Source organism: Sinohyriopsis cumingii, chromosome 5, assembly GCF_028554795.1.
Source record: "Sinohyriopsis cumingii isolate HCF-2022 chromosome 5, ASM2855479v2, whole genome shotgun sequence".
In the NCBI taxonomy this organism is placed as follows: domain Eukaryota; kingdom Metazoa; phylum Mollusca; class Bivalvia; order Unionida; family Unionidae; genus Sinohyriopsis; species Sinohyriopsis cumingii.
The window spans coordinates 127,349,011-127,373,876 of NC_142965.1; the positions used below are offsets into that span (position 1 = coordinate 127,349,011).

Below are 24,866 nucleotides of genomic sequence, written 5' to 3' on the forward strand. Positions count from 1 at the left end.
ACGAAATTCATGGAAACCAACACGATTTGATTTACTCGAAGACGTACGCGCAAGTTGCGTCGAATATGGACATGGCGGATTATGGAATACCAAATACAATTACAATGATGTTATTTCGGTTGATATGGTTGCATGTTATCCAGGAAGTTTTCTGGGATACGGAGATTGTTCTACGTACTTTGAAAGATTTGGTCACCCAACAAACGAGATGACGCGAGTGGCAATTAATGGACCATTACCTGATTTTGATCTGACTGGATTCGCCTGTATTGAATCATTCGAGCTTAACGAAAATCTTCACAAGATTTGTTATGTTTGGTTTGGCAGACATTTTTGTGAAAAATGTTGGGCACCTATAGTTTTGTTACGATATATGCTAGATTGTATGATACTGACATCGTTGGTGGTCAGTGAGGCAATTATATCATATCATGCACAGACCAAAGTTTGGTTGCCCATGTCAGATTCTGAAGTTATCAGCGAGTTTAAGGAAAAATATCCTGATATTTCCGAAGATGATATTCCTAATAAACTCAAAACCGCAAAAGATCTCGGTAGAAAAATTATAGGAAAATTTACTCAAGGTGGTGCATATGATTATAAAAGACATCACGCACGATTAATTCTAGATGATGCCGAGTACGATTTTATAATCGCTGATACAACGGCGAAAAATACGTTTGTAAATCGAGAGAGTGTTTATTTATCCGACGGAACAAAATTAGGTACGATCGTTAGTTACATAAATGACGTATCCCCGCAATATACTCATCTAAGATCTTCCATGTTGGCTTATGTTTCCATAAATTTATTATCGATGATTAATAGATTTCCTGAGACCGCAGTCAGAGTCGCAACGGACTCGTTTTATATTTCAAGTAAATATTTAGAACCTGTTATGAAATTTACAAGTAATGATGAACGATGGGGTTCGTGGAGAATAAAAAAGGAACTATTACACAATTACACAGAATCAGCAGATGTTCCAGTGAGAGATTTTTATCGTGAGGGTAATAAAATATCAGAAATGTCGAAGGCACCATCTTTGAGTGATCCAATAACCAGATATAAGACAGTATATCTCAATGGACCTGGTGGATGCGGCAAAACAACTCGAACGATTAATGGTTTTAGAAATTCAGATATAATCGTGCTGACACCCACACATAGACTTGCACGTGAGATGAAACAGCGGCAAGTACAATCGTGTACGTATCATAGTTTCTTTCGGTGGCGCGGGGATACATGGACTCCTGAACGGATGGGAGAAAAATATATACCTAAAATAATTATTTGGGATGAGATATGCACGGTGTCATTGGATACATTAAAAATGTTTCTTGATTGGTTGTTGACGAAAAATACCGCCATAATAATGTGTGGCGATCATGGTCAACCGCCGCCCTTTGTTGGACCATCTCCACATGATTGGTTAAAAAATTTCGTTGATTATTATGAAGAAATAGATGATGATCATAGAGCTCTTGATGCAAATTTGAAGGAGTTTAAAAAATTAATCAGATTACAATCAAACAAAATTCAGTGTGAAATAATACGTGGAGTGATCTCAGAGACATCAATGAGTGATTTTTTGAACTCATGGAGACCCAACGATTTGATCGTAGCAAGTAGAAAAATAATCAGAGACGCTTTACAACAACAGTTATTTCAACTACATAAAGAAAAACACTCAGAATTACCTGTTCCGTTGTGTTATAGACCATCAGATACACGAAAACAGAATATTAATGTTGATATTCCAGGACCCTTGACAGAGTCAAGGAAACAGAATCTCGTATTAAATGATATTGTCGCCGTTGATATCAGTGTGGTCGAAGATGCATTACGCGCTGACAAATCTCCATGGGTGTTGGGATACGCTATGACAATCCACTCGTCTCAGGGATTAACTATTTCTGATACACGAGTTTGGATTGTAGACGATCGCATCGAGTGGTCAAATTTAGTTTATTTGGCGGTATCGAGGGTCAGAAATATATCTCAATTACGTAGAATTATAATTCCTGAAATCGTTGATAAATTTAACATCATCGATGATGATATAATAAGAAAAAAATTAATCGGATACAAACAATCTGATAAAAAAAATAAACGTGACTTTGATCTTGATGTTAAATTTATTATTGAGTTAAAACAGCAGCAGAACAATCATTGCACCAGTTGTAATTGTATAATGTTATGGCGGTATTCGAGTAATGATTCAAGACAATTTACCGTAGATAGAAAAGATAATAGTCGCGGTCATACACGAGAAAATACCATGTTAACCTGTCTTGAGTGTAATCGACGTAGAGGCGCTGGCACTAGTGCTAGTTAAGTGATCGAAATCACCGGAGTGATTTTGGTGGTAGTTGTGTATCCGCGGGAATTATTTGTAGTTGTTCACGTGTAAATCCACGCTGAGGAGCGGCCAAATCTAATCTGTAGATTGCAGGTCTGGAAACACCTACGTTTCTCCCAGTGGATCTTGTCACGGTAGATATTTTGTGTGTGGTAACACTCCAAATAGGATCAGTCGCTCACGCTTTACCACCTTCAAGTTCACCAGGCTCATATAAATATCTGACTGTGACATCACCTAATATTTTTTGTTTTCCAACATCTTTTCGTTGTGTTGGTATATTTATTTTTGTGACCGCGCTAATGGGTTTCATGTTGGTTGTTCGTGTGATCTCATTATTTAATGCAGCTATCACGCCTGGTAATCTTGCAACCCATTCGCGAGATCTTTTATCCTGAATAAATTCCCTCGCGTATTGATATCCAAATAACCGTTCAGCAAGTGTTCGATTAAATCGCTCAACAATTGCTTGATCACGGTGAATTGCAGTATGACCTCGTCGTATTTTGGTATTATGTTGTTTCATCAGCGATGATACTGGACCAAGAAATTCCTTACCAGGATCAACCTGTAGTAGCTGTGGCCATCGCAGACCACCTCGTGGTCCACCCCCTTGTGGTCCGAGTCCTCGTTGATAAATTCGTTCAAACGCATCGGCTACTTCAGATGATGTTTTCGCTGATAGCGGCTCTGCCTCTTTATATCTACTTGCAACATCAACTACGGTTAGCGCGTATTTGTACGTTTTTCCACGCACAGTATCATGCGGTAAAAACAGAATATCAGCTTGATGAACTTCATTAGGAACACTGACATCGAAATACGCGTACTGAATTTGTTTAGGACGTGGTAGATAAATTTGCCATATTGCCTGCCTGGACAACCACGCGCTAGCAGTAGAATGTTTAACCGCTGCTGCATCAGCAAGTTTACCAATTGCTGCCTTGCCTCTCCAGTATCCTCTCGGCGAATAATAAATTGATTCCATTATTAATTACCAGCCCCAATCGCTAATTTACCTTTCATCGAGGATCTTACTAACCAATTAGCTAATGATTCTCTAATATTTTTATTTTTTATAGAATTTAATGAATGAATTAATTTTACATCTGCAATATGCCTATCTTGTAGATTTTGACTTTTATAAGCTACATCATGAGCATGACAAGCTCGATCAATAGCATTTATTGGTTCCTCGCCTGGTTTTGGTTGATCTTGATCATCGAGCCTGATATCGAGTCGAGTACCAGGACCGCAATAATTATATCCTGGTAGATGTTTTTCTCCACTGTATTTAGCCCATGGAGCACCTGGAAACTTTGACATCAAATTAGCAATATCACCACCGCGCTTATTAGGTAAAAACGAAAATTTCTTTCTACCGCATGTAGAACATTTTCCACCGTACGCTAGTTTTTTATTTTTTGTTGTAACTGTGGCTAAATCAGTAGTTGGAGTTTTAACTCTACAGCGTAAACAATATAAATTCATGTTATAATATATATGGATATAATTGATTTCTCAGCAACTCGGCAGCGAGAGCCAGTTAAGCATCATCCTGCGCTACCGAACTCCATCAGAATGATTATCATAGGACCATCTGGATCGGGTAAGACGCAATTATTACTTAATCTGATAATGAGATGGTTGAAATGGGATAAATTATATTTAGTAGCACCATCCGTTGATGATCAGCGATGTTATGACGTACTTAAAGATTTCAATGAAAACGCACGATTACTGGATGAAGGTAATGATGTTATAGAGTTTATAACCGATATTGATGAAGCACCATCCGTAGATTCCATAGACGGATTTATTAACAATTTAGTTGTATACGACGATGTGATGCTAGATAAACAATCAAATCCAGCCAGAATATTTTCCCGAGGGAGACACAAAAATACAGACGTGATCTATGTTACTCAACGATATACACAAATTCCGAAGGTGATCAGAGACAACTGCAACATTTTAGTTGTGTTTAATGGCGTAGACACACACACGTTGCGAAATATTCATCAAACTTGGTGTGGTGGTGACATGGATATAATTAAATTCAAAAATTTCTTCTCACGAGCGCAAGCTACCCCACATGGATTTATAACAATAAATTTACATGATCCAAGAACAAGATATCGTGTGGATATTGATAAAATATTTGGGTAACAGGGGTGATGATAAAATTAAATTGAATTAAACAGATATCATTAATATAATGAACAACTGTGCGTGGCTGCGTCAAGGAACCACTAACAATTGTAATAAAAAATGCCGTGGAGAATATTGCAAGAAACATAATTATCTTATAAAGAAAAACCCTCATGCTGGTCCACGAGGTTGTGTTGGTTGTAACAACTGCATTAGAGGATTATATCAGATTTGTAAAAATTGCGGTGGAGATCGATACAGAAGTTTGATGATATATTATAAACACAGAAAGAACATAAATCCAAAAATAGAAAAACCACCATCAGAACTTGAATATTACTTGAAACATAGAACAAATTCCGAAGATTCAGATGAAGATGAAACAGATGAGGAAAAACGACAGCGAGAACGCGTTGAAAAATATTCATCAAACTTGGTATGGTGGTAAATTAATAGCAGCAGAGAGGGTACCTACCAACGTTTGTCGTCAAAAAAATAAACAAGAAATAAATAAACACGTAGAGTACTTTATTTTTTCAGATACTATTTCGAACTGAGGTTTCATTAGTATAATCGTCCATTACAGAAATAAAACATCTCAAGGAAAAGTTCATTTGTAAAATCTTGACCTTTCTACGAGATGATTTTATTTGTTTGTTTTATTTGTTTTGTCGGAATTCTATGGTCTGTTCACCCTCTCTGCTGCTGTGGCAGCAAATTCAACCATGCAGGACATCGCTATGGATACGATGAAGGCGTAGGAACTTTCTTGCAAATCACTCCTACCATTATGTTCAACAACTGAACTACTACAACTACAGCTGTTACTATTATGATTAGCAATACTAATACAACTACTGGCACTGTTGTTGCTGCTGCCACCACTATTACTACTACTTGTACTACTACCATTATTACTACTGCTGCTACTATTAATACCACAGTCATCATCAACAATATTACTATTATTATTACCACTACTACTGTCACAACTACTACCACTACTACTACTACTACTACTACTAAAACTACTGCTACCAACACTACCACCACCAATACTACTATTACTATTACCACTACTAATACTACTATCACTACTTACTACTACTGTTACTACCACTACAACAACAACAACTACTACTACTACCACCACTCTAGTATTACCACTAATACTACTAATAACACTATTATTATTACTTCTACTACTATCACTACTATTACTAGCACCACCACCACCACTTTTCTACTACTACCACCACCAATACTAGCTCAACTACCACTACTACTAATACTATTATTATTATTATTATTATTATTATTACTACTACTACTACTACTACTGCTACCACTACTACAACTACTACTATCACTACTGCTACAACTAGCATTACTAAGCTACATTCTAGATATACCAACTCACGTGCTTGTGGCAGCGAAGCCAATCACCCAGGGTCGCGCTATGGAGAGCAGAAAGGCATAGGGATTTCTCTTTGTGAAAGCAAACAGTATGGCTGGCAGGACAATCAGCTGCTGGATTACTATGGCAACCGCAACCGTAGCAACTAGCATACCCATGGATCCGAAGACGCTAACGATGTCTGCAGTGCCCGCTATTGCCACGGCAATCAGACTTACCACGCCTATAGGTGTGGTCCTGGTTCAAAATAAAATCACATCAATCTGTATTAAACGTGTAAGGCCTGTCTTGAAAATAAAAATTATTTTGCTCAGGAAAAATTTAGGTGAATTATTTACTTGGGATATGTATTTCAAAGTTGTGAAACTGCTGCCAATAACAATCATAATAAAGCAGCAGAGGGGGCGAATCGGACATTTTGTCCAATCGTTATTTGGCTTAATTATTACTTTCTGCACTCAACGATCTAGTGTCGTCAGCGCCTGGTAAAAAAAAAACGACGACGTCGTTGGGGGATCGTCGCGTCGTCATTTGGTTTAATTAACACCTTCTGCGCGCCGATCCCCAGTGTCGTCAGCGTCCGGTAAGCACATCGACGACCGCGTCGATGTCATTGCCCCCTCTGCTGCTAAGAAGTTATTTACAATGATCTTACAAACAGAGTGATCACTAACTCCTCCTCCTGTAGATCAATTAGGTTATTTGACTGATCGGTGAGTTTAAAATTAATTCTCGTTAAAAACCGATCATGGCATCGCATATAGACCGGATTAATCGGATTCTCAACGATTAAAAATCCCGGAGGGGCTGTTGGTGAAAATGAATAAAGGATATATCCCTGTTGAGCTTGATTTGATTGATTGGTATCTACCTGGTAACTCCCTTCGATAACATCACACACTAGATTGATTGCTATCACCGATGCGATATTTACGTTGTATGGAGCAATATGCATACCATCATCCCCGTTATCGTGTCTGAGGATATAAGTTGATGGACTGAGAAAATCATTAAGAGACTTTCTTAGTTCAGGCGCGTTGTATCCTGGAAACTTGAAATCGGGTAAATCGGCTTCTGTGATATTATACCCGGTTAGGAATTTTTGTTTATTATCATCGCTGCTATCGGATATTGTCTTAACGATTCGCTCATTAATATATTCCATGTCTGATATAAGTTGATTTAACACCTCAACGTGTTTTCGTGCTTTTGTTTTCCGTAGCTGTTCTAGTTGTGATTGGTAATTACGATTAATCTCGGCAAACGCACCAGTGATATCATCTAAACGAACTGTGACCTTGGCTGACAATTCAGGAGTTTTCTTATACGGAAAAAACCATTGCATGGTATTCCTGTCTTGAAATATAAACTCGCTGGGTAATAACGTGTTTCTTATAATAGACAAATCATTCAGATAACTGGGATTAATCTCATGATACGATTGCACATTTGTGTGCAAATCCGCGGGTGGATTCTTAGGCCATCCTAGTATGGTTCTTATTGAACTGTTATAAATATCAACCATATACCCCGGTGTGCTTATTTCAATCGTCGATGATAACGTCGGTTCATGAACCGTAATAGCGATTTTTGATTCCTTTCCTGTGATCGATTTTATTCTGCGTTGAAATTCTTTATTGATTTGCTCTATTTGGTATGACCCAGTTGGTATTGTAACCTCCTCCCAGTCTGGGGTCCCATCGGGTTTATTTTTCCGTGCAAAAACCAGCGAGTTATTAGGTTGTTGTCCGTTAAATGCTTCCGCTCGAATATTAGGCCAACTGTGATATACTCGCAATTTTGCCAGCGCTATTTCCTTCACTGGAACCGGCGACGGGAAGTTCACACTGAATTCGGGTTTCGTTGACGTTATTGATATCATATTTGTTTGTACCGGAGTGGTGTTCTCCGCGATCCGCTGAAGTAATTGAAACCCTTCGGGGTTCAGCGACATTATTATTATTCGTTGTTTTTAGTGTCTAATTTTAACAACCAGGTGGTTTCGGCTTCCAGTTGAAAATCCTCGATTTTTGACATCGCGGAGCTATATAACTGGACCATCGTGGAGAATTCAACATCGGATACGAACAAATTATCAATCGATAACGAGATCAACCCGGATAATTTCGAGTATGCGTCGGATACTATTTGATGTTTTACTGTATACTCGTTGAGTTTTTTCTGAAAACACGATGATATCTTCCTAGTGATTGCGTTGGCGACTCCAGCAACTGTTGTCATCGCGGAGACAGCGATTGGAACAGCGATCGGGGTTATCGTGGTCACCGTGGATAAAATAACACCGGCGCCAGCTACTATACCCGACACCGAGTACACGACCGCGTCGATGGCGGTTATTTTTCGGCGGTATTTTTTTATTTTTGCACGGTATTGTTCGGAAAGCGTTTTCAAGTTCGCGGAGAATTCTTTTGCGGTATCGAATCGATATTGATGTGACGTCGGTGATACCTCTGATTCAATTTCCTTGGTGGTCATTTTTATTTTAAAAGAACTAGTGTTTTTAATTACTTAGATTCGCTACAAATTCCACATACCATGTAATGTTTGCCCCGGCTAGATTTCTATCAACGGCTTTAATTATAAACCGTTCGATTGTATCCTTGTCGATGATTGTTGATATTGTATTGTTAAACCCGGATGAACTCGGCGATGATATACTGAACTGCATCGCCGAAATCAATGTCAATCGATAAATACCCTTAACAATTGCGGTGACATCTATTGCATTACGCGTAGGAGTCCAATCGAATGATCCGTATTGAACCGTGTATACGCCACTGCCGATGATCCCATGAGGTGTTTTCATTTTTTCGAGTTGCTCTGTCATTCTAGGTAGTCTGTCCTTAATCGCTTCAACATCAGTTTTGATTGTTTTTATTTCCCCTCCATACGCGTCTACATTTTTTTTGTTCGCTTCAATATTAGTTTCGAGTTGCTCTGTTATTCTCGGTAGTCCGTCTTTAATCGCTTCAACATCAGTTTTGATTATTTCTATTCTCCGCAAATTCGCGTCTATATTATTCTTGTTCGTTGCAACATTAGTTTTGATTGTTTCTATTTCCCGTGTATTCTCGGTCATACTTTTTTTGTTCGCTGCAACATCAAGTTTGATTGTTCCTATTTCATATGTATGCACGTCTATACCTTTTTTGTTCGCTGCAACATCAGTTTTGATTAATCCTATTCCCCGCCAATACGTGTCTACATTTTTTTTGTTCGCTTCAATATCGGTTTTGATTGTTCCTATTTCCTGTGTATGCGCGTCCACACCCTTTTTGTTCGCTTCAACATCAGTTTTGATTGTTCCTATTTCCTGTGTATGCGCGTCTACACTCTTTTTGTTCGCTTCAATATCAGTTTTGATTATTCCTATTTCTTGTGTATGCGTGTCCATATTATTTATGATCGTTGTAACATCAGTTTTGATTGTTTCTATTTTCCGTCCATGCGAGTCTACATTATTTATGACCCGTGCAACATTAGCGCCGATTATTTCTATTTCCCGCTCATGTACTACTACACCATTTCTGTTCTCTGCAACATCAAGTTTGATTGTTTTTATTTCCTGTCCATACGCAGTGATATCATTTATAGTTGTTGTAATCTCATCCGGTCTGGTATTTTTTTTACCAAAGAATTTATCAAAGTTGTCATCGATCCTGTTAACATTTTTCCGTAACGAGACAAATTGGCCCGACAGCGTTGCAAAATCCAAAATAGCACCCATTATTGCTGCAAGATTTGGTTCGGTTACCGCCGGGGTCCCGAAAAAACTAGCGGTAGTGAGTTGTATATCGGTGATAGATTTTTTCACCTCGGTGACAGATTTTTTCACCTGCGCGTCAAGTTCGGTCACCGATCTATCCAACCTTATAAAACCGTCTTTGACTAATGTTACCGCCGATATATGTTCACCCGGTTTGAGTCGTCCGTCGCCGGTATATAACGCGATAGTGTCCTCGGCGGCATCACGCTGTCGTGTTAAAACATCATTCAGTGACACATTACCGGATTTCAATTTACCCTGGCGGTCTTGAAATACAACTATTTCGCCTGGGTCAACACTGATTAAATTTAACATATCAGCGATTTCATCCTCAATTAGTTTTTTTATGTCGGCGGCGGCCGTTTCCGTGGATTCTTTCAGCGCCGAAACCGGTCGTCCCCAAATATCAATCATCGTTATTGTAGAAAAAAACGACGTTTCTAATTAACCCGCCGGGCCTCTACGACCCCACTAGTGTATTCGTTTACAACCACATGAGGTGGTTTTCGCGATGATGAAATCGCCGCGAGTACGTTCAATACCTCACGGCCGCATATCGGTGGGTCACTTAACTGCTGTGTTGGCAGCGTGGAATAAAAAACCCGGGCTGAACACGCCGGGGCTGAACACGCCCGGATATACCGCATAAACTCTTTCGGCGGGGCTAACCCGTATGAATCAAAATAGACGATCGCACGCGGATCAATCGCGTATGCAACCCAATGAGTTCCCGCTCCGGAGGACCCATCGAGGTTAATTATACCGGTTTCAGTATTCCTTGGGGCCGCCGGTAATTGATCCCTCATAAAAACACCTCTGAAGTTTTTTATCGCTAACGCGTTTGCGGCGTCTATTAAATCAAAATTAGACATGGGAGTCATTGACTCAGGAGTCATTGACTCCTGCGTTAATAAACGGTTCCCGGTAGTCTTAGACCCTTTCCCGAATACCATGAATACGGGGTTCCCGGTAGTCTTAGACCCTTTCCGGCTACGGGTCGTTTTTTTTTGTAGCCTTTCCCGGTTGCCTTCTTCAATGCCATCCCCGCCGCGGTACCAACGGCTCCTAACGCCGCCGCCTTAGCCACTGCTGGTGCGGCCGCGGCAATTAATGCCGGAATCGCAGCTAACAGCGGAAATATCCCACCGGTCTTTTCCATGTTTTTAATTGCTGCGGCCGAAAAATCTATTTGAACACCCTTTTTATTCTTCATCGCATCATTGAAATGCTTTATTTGACGCGCCGTCAACGATATCTTATGATTACCACCCGCCATCTGCGACGGCTTCAGCGTTATTGTGGTTCCGCATTGTTTAGCCGACTTTGATCGTAATTTCTTGACTTGACCATCAGTCAACTCTACACTGACGACACTATACGACATTTATTGTAAACGCGTTTTGTGCTTTCAATTACATGTTTTCCACTGGCGCATCAACGATTCTCATTCGTCCACCAACACCTTCTAGCAGCATTGATTTATCGCTGAGAATGACAGCAACCGCTCTATAATTAACACCACCCGGGGCTATACGAGCTCGGAAGTGTATATCAACGACGGATTGTCTCGTTAAATCAAGATGTTCCAGTGAAAAATAATAAATCGGATACAGGTTTTTAAAATCAAGTTGTGATATTTGCAAACCAGTGTCGACGTTTTGATCACGACCCATATACGACAGCAATCGATGGTACACACGTGCGATATGGTTGTCGCCGTAATTAAGCTGTATATCCTCGGATGGTTCCTGTTGTCCGTTTATTCTCAGCGAAACATCCCTGACTCCTAATTGATCAAATATCATATGGCTGCGTTCTTGACTGCCCAATCGTTCCCTATTCTGTAGCGCTATGAATATATGACGCGGGGCTGAAACACCCTGTTTTGATGCCAGGTGCCATGTAAACGTATCGGCGACGTTATCCTCTTTAGCATCAGTTGTTACCGCTAGCCAACTCAACAACGATTTCCCTCCCTGTTCCATAAATGCTAACAATCGTGCTTCCGTGGTAACTGATGGAGTCAGCACCGGCATCCACAATGCCATTTTAGTTAAAATGACTTTACCGGCAGCGACGCCAGCAGCACGCCATATTGCATTGTTATCATCGCCCCTTCGCGTCAGCGCGATTGTATGCTTAGCCCCATAGACAACTTTTCTGACATTTCTGCAGAATCCAAATATGTGATGGAGTGGAATCGCGCATGAAAACTGTCGGCGTGGTCCTTGCAACATTCCTACTCGTGCTGCGAATCCTAGATTGTAATCATTGTTGGTGCTTTTTATAATATTAAAATTAGCACCTGGTCTTGCTCTGCGGTCTGGATTGGCTGCTTCAGCCTGTGGGTCAGTTGCGGTATCTCTTTCCGCCAGCACGTTGATGTACTGAATATGGTCAGCGTTATTGGTGGTGTCCTTCGCAAACATCATAGATGGGCCCGCCGATCTTGTATAATCATCCGAGTATCTCGCCAACCCAATTATCGTCGTTGCAACATCAACCTCGCGTTCTATTGATTCAATTTCTCGCCCGTCAATAAGATATCTGGCGCTCTCAAATAACGCCATGATACCGTTGTTGACGAAGCCAACTCGAACACGATGGTCATCTGCGTATGGTGTATTATCGGCGGCATTTGTCACGAGTTCTCCCTCAATTTCGATAAACGCTTCACACGGCAGAAAGTATTTACTGGTATCTTGGACCTGAAGTTCAATTCGCGATCGTAGGTCGGGTTGCGCTGCATAATAAGAATAATATTGATAATCACGGACAGAATCATCCCTGCGCACTGGGGCATCCATATCAAACGCGGGATCAGCGGTACGCGCAAACATTCTATTATTTATCATGTTGATGTTTTCAATTGCGATTTTTTCGTCGTAAATTCTTTGAATTTAAACCACTCCCCGCTATCGCGTTCATGAGCGCGTTGGTTGCCGCATCGGCGGATGGCGAAGTCGCCAACGACGGAGTCGTCGCCAACGACTGAGTCGTCGCCAACGACTCTAATTTTTCTTCCACGGCGTTATTTATTACTTTACTGACATTTGCAGGCATCACTGTCGTTGATGGCATCACCGGTGGTTTCTGTTTTTTTCTCCTGGATTTCACCAACGACATTAGTTTGTCTCGCGCGGCAGAAAGCGCCTTTCCGGCAACATCTCCAATAGCACTAATACCCTTATCACGAATAACATCAATAGCCTTCATTCCTAATTGTTTGGCTAACGGCGCTACTTTTGGAGCCATTCTTGTAAATAACCCCGCAATGGTGCTACCGAGACCATCTCCATAGTACGCGCGGTAAACAGGCAATCGCGAGTTTACCACGTAGACGAGTACTGGTTTATCATGGTTGTAGTGTATGATCATCCTTATTAAAAACACCAGTTTTCCAATTAATCATCCACGAGCTCGTCTATGAGCGTTCGATATGCATTAATGTCCATAATACCGCCTGCAAATAAACGCTTGCAAATATCAGCGGCCTCATTGATTATTTCCGTAGAGTTATTTCCGGCTCGTTTTCCTCCGATTAGTACTTCCAGCCGTGATATATCACTGAGAACACTATTAGGGCAGGTAACGCCGTAGGATTCTTTACCAACAGGGTATCCTTTTCCTTTTTTTGGTGTTATACTCTTAACTTCCTTGTGGAATGCGTCGTAATCGGATTTACTACGATGTGGTAATGCATCTTTATGTTTACTTGCTAAATACACTATTCTTGCCCAGTCTTTTAACGACTTTATATTTTTCTCGTAACCGCTATTGATATGCTTCTTATCTCGTATGTTCTTAGCAAAATTGTTGGCAGTAAAATTAATTAATTCTTCCCTGTTGCTGAAGCCTCTAATTTGATCTATTGTGCTCTTCTTGAGTACAATACGGGGTATATTCCCCTCTTTTTCCTCCGGTATTTCTTCTTCTGGTGTTTCTTCGGGTATTTCTTCTTCTGGTTCTCTTGCGGTGGCGCCTGGTTCTTCTTCGTCGGCCATTGTAACATAAGGTTCTTGTGGTTCGGTTATAGCGAGTGGTGGTGGCCTCCGTGTTGTAGCAGCCGCTATTTTTGCAGGGAGTGTTTCTAAAGACCTTTTTGTTTGTTTTGTCTCTGCCGCTATCTTTTCAAGCGCACCAAGAACGGGTACAGTTGCCGCCGTAACATCCTTAGTCGCTTTAGTTACCGGGGCAAATAACTGTTCGCTTCCAACAGTAAAATCGGTTTGCATTTGTTGTCGCGTTTGAAGTTTCTCTCTCACTCTGTCTCGTAACGGTATAAACTTTTTAAGCGCTGCTAGCCGCTCTCTGGCTAGCCGAGTAGTAAGTGATTCACCTACCATTATTGTAAATTGATCCGCAATTTTCTAATTTTCCGCCGAGTGTACCATCCGGAGCTCCACGGAGTTTTCGTCTATAATCCTTCTAATGTTTTTGATCTTACTAGAAATCTCCCGGCGTCGTTCATAAACACGTCCGAGTTTTTTTCGTATTATTTCAACGGCAGTAAATAGTCCAATGAATGCATTTGCGTCATTGTGGTACAGGTTCTCATTAATCGTATGTTGTAATCGTTTTATAAAAAAATACTCGCGGGCCAGGGTAAAACGCCCCCGTTTCGACTGTTCGTTAATAATCTCATAATCGGATAATATTTTTTCACTGTCGAGACCATCAGATAATTCAATTCCTTGATTTTTTAATTTTGAAATCTCAGTTAATATATTATTGATGTCTTCGATATTCATTATTCTTATAAAACATCTTATTTCTAATATCAAAAATTTTAATAAAATTATTGGGGCCATTTTTGACCCCGTTTTTTGTATGGACAGTACAGTGCCGTAGATCTCCACTCGAGTGTTGTGGCAGATTGCAGGCATACATGGACAGTACAATGCCGTAGATCTCCACTCGAGTGTTGTGGCAGATTACAGGCATATACATATACTTAATTAAGGACATTCACATCTTGGAACCCCAAAGCATACATCTCCGAGAGGGAGGCCTAGGGTGACAAACGTCATCGTAGACCGCCCAGAAGATATGCTTGGGGGACATCACTACATGTACTTAATTAAGGATGAATATATTTACAATGAAATGATTGATGGATGATGGGACGGCACAAGACAGCACAAACATAAAACGGCGGGGCGGAACTCTACGGCCAATTCAACCAATCAAAAGCAACCCAATTAAATTAACCCGGTTGCATGATTGTGAACAAAAGACAACCACACGCCCGGGTCAAGAGCGTGGGTTAGTTTTGATTAGTTGAATTGGCTTTCGAAAGCCCCAGGCTTATAACGAGTCATCTTATATATAAAGTGACTAATACAGCGGCGTCAGTCACAAGGTGTGTGTTAATTTGAATTCCCTTGAATCGTTTGAATCCTTAAATACTTATTAATGGTGTTTCACGGCATTTAAATGGAACCAAATACTCAAATAAAACATTAAAAAAAAGAATACAGCTGTTAGATAACAGCGTGTATTTCATTAGTTTTCATCGTAAAATGATTAATTAATCGCAACATTAATTGGACTTCAAGGACGTAACTCTTGTCATGCGACGCTATCACAAAACGAGTTATCTCCCTTTGATGTTATATATGAAAATCGAATTCTGTGACCCGTCTTTTTTGAGATCGCTGTTTTAGTTATATTCTCCGCAACATCTAGAACTGATTTACTACAAATATCGAAGTATTTACCAGCCGCATTCATAGAGCGAAATATTTTTTCCTCGTGCGTTATTGTATCAAATGACTTTACGGGTTTTGCCTTTCTCATCCCTCCTGTTTTTCCAAATTTGGAATTTTGACTCGGTGTAACAGCTCTTAGATTACACAGTCTGTTATTTTGAGGACATCCATCAATGTGATCAATAACGAGACCGTCGTTGATCAGTCCGTTAAACGCTTCATACACCATCCTGTGAATAAGACAGATTTTTTTCCCAGCATTAAATCGCAAGTATCCGTGATTATTTACGGTACCAACCGGCTTCTTCAGTCTGCGGTTTCTAACAATACCGTCGCGAGATGCCTCGTAATTAACAAACACAGGGTGAGGTCTGAACTCTTGGTCCATTTGTATAATAATACTACTTGTCTAATTTATTATTTGGTTTAATTATAAACCTTGCAATGTAGTCCTGAGGAGTTTTGATGACGAAGTCTGCGGTGGGGTTGATGACGGCGTTTTTTATTCGTTTATCGTAATAGCGTTTTAGTTCCCTGTATCGCTTTCCGCCACAATTGATACACAACTGTGATTTTCCTCTTACACCGACGTGGCAAACCAAGCACGGGAGGGGGCCAAGAGAACCATTACGAACGCTTTGTAAATGATACCCGCAGAATTCACCTCTACATGATTTATTGCACGGGGTTGTCGACCCAATCATCAACCATTTGCATTTATTCATTATACTATATTCTTTCATTTAAATACTTGTTTTAATTATATGGATGAGTTCGAGAGATTAGCAGTAATTAAGCCCCGGAAAAATATTAAGTTCAATCTCGATAGAGTCCTCAAGGACACACCAAAAGCGTTAATAAACGATAGAACCCTGTTGAATAAAATACGCGATTGTATCGATGAATTCAAACGTGATGGTGCATCTCATAGTTGGTCAACATTTCGAATTGATGGCGTTGTTGATGCTACCATGAACGACAACCGCGCAGCAACGATAATATCACAACTTGACGGTAAAAGGTATTTCTTCAGAGTAAAATTCATTGTCCGGGTGGAATCAGGCGATTGGATCATGCGTGATAAATTTGAACCAGTTCTCAGCGACAAGAAAACAGTCACTGTCAGCCGCGACTCCAAGCCGGGGTTGTTAACCGGAATTGACAAACCATACTATGAACGAGCGTATCCTGAAACAGCAGTTGTTTATGGAATATACCCGTTAAATAAGAAACCTGATATCGGAAAACTGAAACCGATGAAACAGTCAACTGGGATAAATTGTGTAGCAGAACGAATAATAGAGCATTTTACAAATGCATGTCGAGGAAACAAATTGACTGATTTACGACGTAGCAAAATCAACCAGTGGGAACTAACCGTAAAAGAGCGTGGAGCAACCATCAGCGACATAGCGAGATTAGAAACATCGCTGAGATTTCCAATAACCGTTACAACGATAACCGGTGAAGTATTATACGAATCGAAGTATAAATCGAAGGGAGCCCCAATCAAAATTATTGATCATAACGAACACGCATGGACGCCCGTGATCACAATATTTCCACGGGATAGAACAGTAAAGTATATACCCGAAGAATTCCTGGGAGAACAATTCTCCAAGGACGGTTTTCTCGCGGAGAGGAAACTATTTGATGCTATTGCCTACTTGTGTAAAAACGACCCTGTATCAGTGTGGTTACTTCGCAGCGCTGAAAACGATGCGGATACCTTTGATCAGTTTGTAAGACCAAACGGTGAATTATATCGCACTGAAGCATTTCACAACAGGATGAAAAAAACCGCCATAGAATTTGAGGAGCATGATGAACAACTGCTAACAAATTGTTTTACGATTCCATCGGTTGTAGCTCATGTTGCAGCAAGGAAAAATGCGTGGAGACCAACGCGCAGAGAATTTCTACCGGATGTACAATCCAGTTGTTTGGAATACTATCACGGTGGACTATGGAACACTGAATACAACCGCGACGCTATGATCTCGGTTGATATGGTTGCCTGTTATCCAGCGAGTTTTCTCGGGTATGGATCCGCCGCTGAGTACTTTAGACGATTTGGACACCCCAGTCATGAAATGATTCGTGTTGCTATTAATGGACCACTGCCTGATTTTGATTTAACCGGATTCGCTCGCATAGTATCATTTGAATTCGCGGCAGGACTCCATCGCTGTTGCTATATTTGGATCGGTAGACACATGGCTGAAAAGAGATGGCTGCCAATAGCGCTGCTACGGTATATGATTGATTGTAGCATGCTAGTTTCGTTGATTGTCAGTGACGCGATTATATCATACCGGGCACAGACTGAAGTCTGGTTACCAGAACCGGAGCGTCTAGATAGCATAATTGACGAGTCCAGAAAAAACATTGATGCCGACGAGGAATATATCATCGAATGGTCCAGGAGGATATTTAACCAACGAAACCGCGAGGCAAAAGATCTCGGTAGAAGAATAATTGGTAAGTTCACACAAGGTGGAAAAAACCACGACTACAAACGATATTGCTCACGGCTGATTATAGATGACGCAGAATATGATTTCGTAATCAAGGACACAGTGGCAAAAAATAGATACGTGAACTGCAAAACAGCTTTCCTGTCCAATGGAACGAGGTTGGGTACAGTTGTTACCTACAGCGATGGAGACAGCCCGGCGTATCCACATTTGAGGGCGTCTATGCTGGGATATGCCGCTATCAATTTATTCTCGATGATAAATAGATTCCCCGATACCGCGGTTAGAGTAGCCGTTGATTCGTTTTATGTTGACGTAGCGTATAAAGGAAACGTAGCCGAGTTTACTAGTCCGGACGAGAGTTGGGGTACATGGAGAATTAAAAATGAAATACGACGCGATTATTCCCCGTCAGCAGATGTCACCGTTGAGAACAACTACTTACGCGGTGATAAATTGTCAGAATGGTCTAATGCACCATCGTGTTCTGATCCAATTTGTAGACACAAGACGGTTTATTTAAGCGGCTGTGGCGGGTCAGGAAAGACGACTCGGGCAATTGAATTATTTCGAACGCGGGCAAGTATAATCGTGCTTACACCGACCCATAGACTAGCGCGAGAGATAAAACAACGAAATGTTGACGCCGTTACTTATCACAGCTTTTTTCGATACAGCGGCGGTGAGTGGACTCCTGATCGAATGGGTGAAAAATTTATTCCCGACATTATCATCTGGGATGAGATATGTACTGTTTCGTTAGATACTTTACAAATGTTTCTTGAGTGGTTGCTGCGCGCGAATACAGCGGTAATCATGTGTGGGGACCATGGCCAACCACCACCATTTGTCGGCGAGGGTCCACATGATTGGTTAAGGGGTTTTGTGGACTATTATGAAGAAACCGATACTGATTACCGAGCACTTGATGAACAACTGCGCGAGGTTAAGAAATTAATCAGATTACAGCCGGATAGAATTCAATGTGAAATAATTCGCGAGGTGATTCCGGAAACGCCGTTAAATGAATTCTGGGAAACATGGAGACCAAACGATTTGATTGTAGCGAGTAGAAAGATAGTCAGAGACACACTTCAGCGGAAGTTGTTTACGTTGCATAAGGAAAAGTTTCCAACGCGTCCAGTGCCGTTATGTTATAGACCCGCGGACACACGGCGGCAGAACATTGAAGTTGAAATTCCAGGTCGGACAGAAAAACAAATTCTCGTGCTGAATGATATCGTGCTCGTTGATATCAGCGTCGTCGAGGACGCGCTACGTGCTGATAAATCCCCGTGGACGCTAGGATACGCAACAACAATACATTCCTCGCAGGGACTAACCATCACGGACACAATTGTTTGGATAGTTGATAATCGCATCGAATGGTCGAATCTAGTCTATCTTGCAGTGTCCAGAGTACGAAGGATAAATCAGCTTCGAAGAATTGTTATTGACGAAGCCACCGACGAAGCCGGCGACAAAGTCACCATCGATGCAAGCGTCATTGATAGAAAACTCTCGGGTTACCGCCAACAGGATAAAAAAAAACAGCGGCGTTTTGATATTGATGCCGAATTAATAATCTCGCTACGACAACAACAGAATAATCACTGCGCGAGTTGCAATTGTATAATGAGTTGGCGTTATTCGGATAAAGACACTCGCCAATTTACCGTGGATAGGATCGATAACAGTCTCGGTCATGTCAAAAACAATGTGAGGTTGACCTGTCTTGAGTGTAATAGACGCAACGGCGCTAGTTAAGACCACGCGGGGGTAATTGAGTATCGTTAGGTATCACTTGTAGTTGCTCGCGTGTAAATCCGCGCTGAGGAGCAGTTGAATCCAGTCTATAGATCGGTGGTCTACCAGTTGATCGTGTTATCGTTGATATGTTATGTGTGGTAACACTCCAAATAGGATCGGTAGCCCTTTTTTTACCGCCTTCAAGCTCTCCTGGTTCATATAGATATCTAACAGTGACATCGCCAAGAATCGGCTTAGAAACGCTATTTATTTTTAATTTTCCGGGTATATACTCGTATTTAATCGCGTCGCTGGGCTTCATGTTGATTACTCGGGTAATCTCGTTATTTAACGCTGCAATTACACCTGGCAACCTTTTAACCCATTCACGAGATCGTTTTTCTTGGATGAATTCCTTCGCGTATTGATATCCAAATAACCGTTCAGCGAGAGTCCGATTGAATCGTTCAACAATTGCCTGATCACGATGTAGCGCAGTATGACCTCGTCGTATCGCGACGCTATGATGTTTCAGCGTTGATAAAACAGCGCCGCGAAATTCACTACCAGGATCAACTTGTAATAGATTTGGCCAGCGCAGAGGACCTCTTCGATAAATCCGCTCAAACGCATCGGCTACTTCAGTTGCTGACTTTGTTTTCAACGGTTCCGCTTGTTTGTATCGACTCGCAACATCAACTACGGTTAGCGCGTATTTGTAACCGTTGTCATGCGGCAGAAATAGTATATCAGCCTGATGAACTTCATTAGGTACGCTGACATCAAAGCGCGAGAAGTTGATTTGTTTAGGCGGTGGTAGATAGATTTGCCATATAGCCTGTTTGGATAACCAATTAGCCGCAGTGGTCTTTGTTACCTTTGCAGCGCTTGCAAGCTTACCAATTGCGGCCTTCCCCTTCCAGTATCCTCTCGGAGAATAATAGATGGAATCCATCGTTTTTCTTGGATGATTGTTATTAATTACCAGTGCCAATCATTAATTTACCTTTCATAGCCGATTTTACCAACCATGAGGCCAATTTTTCTTTGACGGATTTATCAGGAATAGCATTTAGCGCGTGAATTAATTTTACATCCGCGATATGACGCTGTTGCAGATCGCTACTTTTGTAAGCAACATCATGAGCATGACACGCCTTATCGATAGCGTTTATTGGATACTCACCGGGTTTGGGCTGATTTTGATCATCGAGTCTAATATCTAATCGTGTTCCGGGGCCACAGTAGTTATATCCTGGGAGGTGTTTTTCTCCTGGATACTTTGCCCACGGTGTTCCGGGGAGTTTTGCCAATTTGGCTGCGATGTCACCTCCTCGCTTTTTTTTAAAACATCTCCGGGTCTAATAGAAATAAATCTAAATTTCTTTGTACCGCATTGTACACACTTACCAGTAAGCGCCGATCTGTTATTTCTTGTCGTAACGGTTGTCATATCATTTGTGCCAGTACGCACTCTACACTTCACACAATATAGATCCATAATTTATGTATAGAGATATGAATATAATTGATTTTTCGGCGACTAAAACAAGAGAACCAGTTAAGCATGTTGCAGCGTTACCAAACTCGATCCGGATGATTATCATCGGACCATCTGGATCCGGCAAGACGCAATTGTTACTCAATTTAATAATGAGATGGATGAAGTGGGATAAGTTGTATTTGGTTGCTCCTAGCGTAGATGATCAACGATGCTACGAGGTGTTGAAAGATTTCAACGAGAATGCATCAGCGATCGCTAAAAAGAATGTTATTGAGTTTATTACGGATATCAATGATGCACCGGGTATTGATGATATTGATGGCGACGTTAACAATCTAGTCGTGTACGATGATGTTATGTTAGACAATCAAAAGAACCCAGCTAGGATATTTTCCAGAGGCAGGCATAAAAACACTGACGTGATATATGTCACTCAACGATACACTCAGATTCCAAAAGTAATCAGAGATAACTGCAATATTCTTGCTGTATTCAACGGCGTTGATACACACACGCTACGAAATATTTGGCAGACATGGTGCGGCGGTGACATGGACTTTAATGTTTTTCGAAACTTTTTTAGTCATGCTCAGTCGACCCCACATGGATTCATAACGATAAATTTACATGATCCTCGGACACGATATCGTATCGGACTTGACCAAATATTCGGTTAGTTGTAAATAATTTTCATTGTAAATAACCTCTTAGCAGCAGAGGGGGCAATGACATCGACGCGGTCGTCGATGTGCTTACCGGACGCTGACGACGCTGGGGATCGGCGCGCAGAAGGTGTTAATTAAACCAAATGACGACGCGACGATCCCCCAACGACGTCGTCGTTTTTTTTTTACCAGGCGCTGACGACACTAGATCGTTGAGTGCAGAAAGTAATAATTAAGCCAAATAACGATTGGACAAAATGTCCGATTCGCCCCCTCTGCTGCTAATAATTTAATGCTTTCGAGTCCTTAAATATTTCACTGGCAATCCTTGATCATGTTTCTATTAGTGTTTAAAATTTACTAAATCACAACACAAAAAGGTCAACGAGCATATTTTATCCATGTGTATTTGTCATTCAATATAAATTATAAACTTCATGACTCAGATATTAACTACTCCGAGGTAGCGTTTCCAATTGAACAATGCCTTTAAAAATAATTCAGTCTCTTTGGCAACATGCCAACGATTCAAGTTTTACAATATTTATGTAATCACCATATGTATTCTTATGCAAATAAAAAGTGCCTGAAATAATGTACTACAAGTCAAGGATAACATACCACATAAACCACCTGACTATCACGATAACTATATCAGATGCCGAGACGAAGAAGTGTAAGAGTGGTTTCCCTTTCTCTTTCAACGTTGACGCAGCGATGCCAACAAGAGTGCAGGCGACAATCAGACCTGCAGAAACACAAGTGATTCTGTACAAAATGACAACGCTTATTAGAAAGCATTCCAATCTTCGCATCATATCTCACACGAACCTAGGTTCTCAATACACGAAGTCTATCATATAGTGATGTCCGTATTTACAAGAGTTTGGAATGTGTACAGGTATTTGATAAGGCTGCTCAAATAATGCTAGGCATTTCCATTCCCACTTCTTCCATAATTCCGTTTTATATTACCATCATTATCTTTACTTGTGTACTTGTTTTTGTCTATACGTTAAACATCTCTGTTCAGGTCTGAGAGTGTACATTATTTAAACATGTGGTCTACACCGAGCTACAACCTCGTTTTCGCTAGGAGAAAGAACTTGATTTATACGTGTCAGACCATTCATTTTTGTTTTAAAATTCCCATATTCTATTATCGACGAAGTTCTCAAAAATGTTATCTGGAATAAACTTCAGCATCTTATTAGGAGTAAATATTTAAATTCTGAAATAAAACTAACATGGTAGAAGGATTTTATTCACCTTCATCGAAGTCCTCAACTTCAACAAGCCAGACGAAGCACATACTCGAATGAAAAATGATATAAGCTTTGATTGGCTGAAGGGTCGAGATACTAAAATACCAAAAATGATTTATTTCCAAAGAAATGAATAAATGTGATCGTTACATTTAAAGAGATAAATGACTCCAACAGTATTCGAACTAGATACCTCTAGATATAGTCCATTCACTTTATCAAGTGAGTTAATATCAACAAAACGTACGGTGTGGGAAACTTTATACATTATCATGAAAACATTACCAGCTTAAACCGCATTCTCTGCTTAATATAAAATAAATTATACGTAAAGATTATAATCATTGACCCTAATAATTTATCTTTAAAAATAAAACGTTCGCTTCTTCTGAGACAAAAAAAAAAGACCTTAAGACTTACTCACTAGCGCTCTATGGTAAATGTTATGTTTGAAAAACCATAAACCGCACAATACAACATCCCCGCACTCCCCTCAGCTTCAAAACTCAGACTGAACAAAAAGAATGTTATGCTTTTTTTACTTCAAATTATGGCCGCAAAAACAGTTATATTGGTCGGTTGCCAATTTAAGATCTAGTTTATAAAAAATATCCACAATGGTTTTTCTTTTTGTAAATTAAATATTCAAGTTCAAAACATGGTCTCTTTTGGGTTAAAATTAGCCTTGTCCTCGGCCTGGCCGTTGGACAAGATAAGCAAGACGAAAGGGGTTTACTTGCTTGCTTAATCTTAGGCATGATTTAGCAAAAACTCTTGTTATAAAAATAGCGTAGAAGCTTGCGGTTGTATTCTATTATAAATCTTGGGTATGAATGCCTTGTGAGACCTCAGTTTGAAAGAACGCTCGGTAGCATAACACACATTAATTTACTCTCAAAAAGTCTGATCGGAGTTGTAAATAAGTATTCAAAAGGTAGAAAAAGATCGTTCGTTCACATTCATACTAATAAGTAAGCATGCTATATAATACAATGGTATTACTATGATTCATACTGGTAAGTAAGCATACTATATGATACAATAGTATTAGTAGGATATAAGTAACTCACTTCAGGTGATGGCTTCAGGCCACCATTACTTATCACCTATTACCGTTCAAACATATTTCGCCGCAGTTACACAACACTCAGCTCCGACAAAGCAACTGACAGTTGGATCGTCCTTAGATCGTTCATGTTACGAACTCATACCTATTATATTAGCGCTGTCTGTCTTTCCAACATTTTTCGTCAACCTTTCCACAGTATCAACTAGTATAGTGCCATTTGAAGTATTCCTTTCGACGGTCTCAGTCAGGGTGCTGTACCTGGTTTGGGTTTTTCGGAATGTAGCTTCCAATAAGTTGTCGGGGAAAAAGTCCCTAGAGTGCATAATATATATATATATATATATATATATATATATATATATATATATATATATATATATATATATATATATATATATATATATATATATATATATATATATATATATATATATATATATATATATCTTTATATATATATATATATATATATATATATATATATATATATATATAGAGAGAGAGAGAGAGAGAGAGAGAGAGAGAGAGAGAGAGAGAGAGAGAGAGAAAGAGAGAGAGAGAGATATGATTTGATTGATTTTATTTTTAACGGCGCATCAGCACTGTAAGGCTATTTAGCGCCAAAACAAAATGTTAATTTTATAATCTTTTAAAAATTATAAAAGGTCCTATATCGACCAGCGATATAAAAGAACAAATGGTTGAAATT

General features: G+C 40.2%; 1 protein-coding gene across 1 annotated transcript in view; it reads right to left on the reverse strand.

The window, feature by feature from the left end:
- The window catches only part of LOC149800160 (excitatory amino acid transporter-like), a 56,605-nt gene that overhangs the window by 15,059 nt on the left and 16,680 nt on the right, over positions 1 to 24,866 (reverse strand). Inside the window, exons 5-7 of the mRNA XM_089959758.1 lie at positions 24,300 to 24,469; positions 22,445 to 22,571; positions 5,934 to 6,167 (exon numbers count right to left, since the gene is read on the reverse strand). Of these exons, the coding sequence (XP_089815884.1) occupies positions 5,934 to 6,167; positions 22,445 to 22,571; positions 24,300 to 24,469 (531 nt within the window). The remainder of the gene's footprint in view (positions 1 to 5,933; positions 6,168 to 22,444; positions 22,572 to 24,299; positions 24,470 to 24,866) is intronic.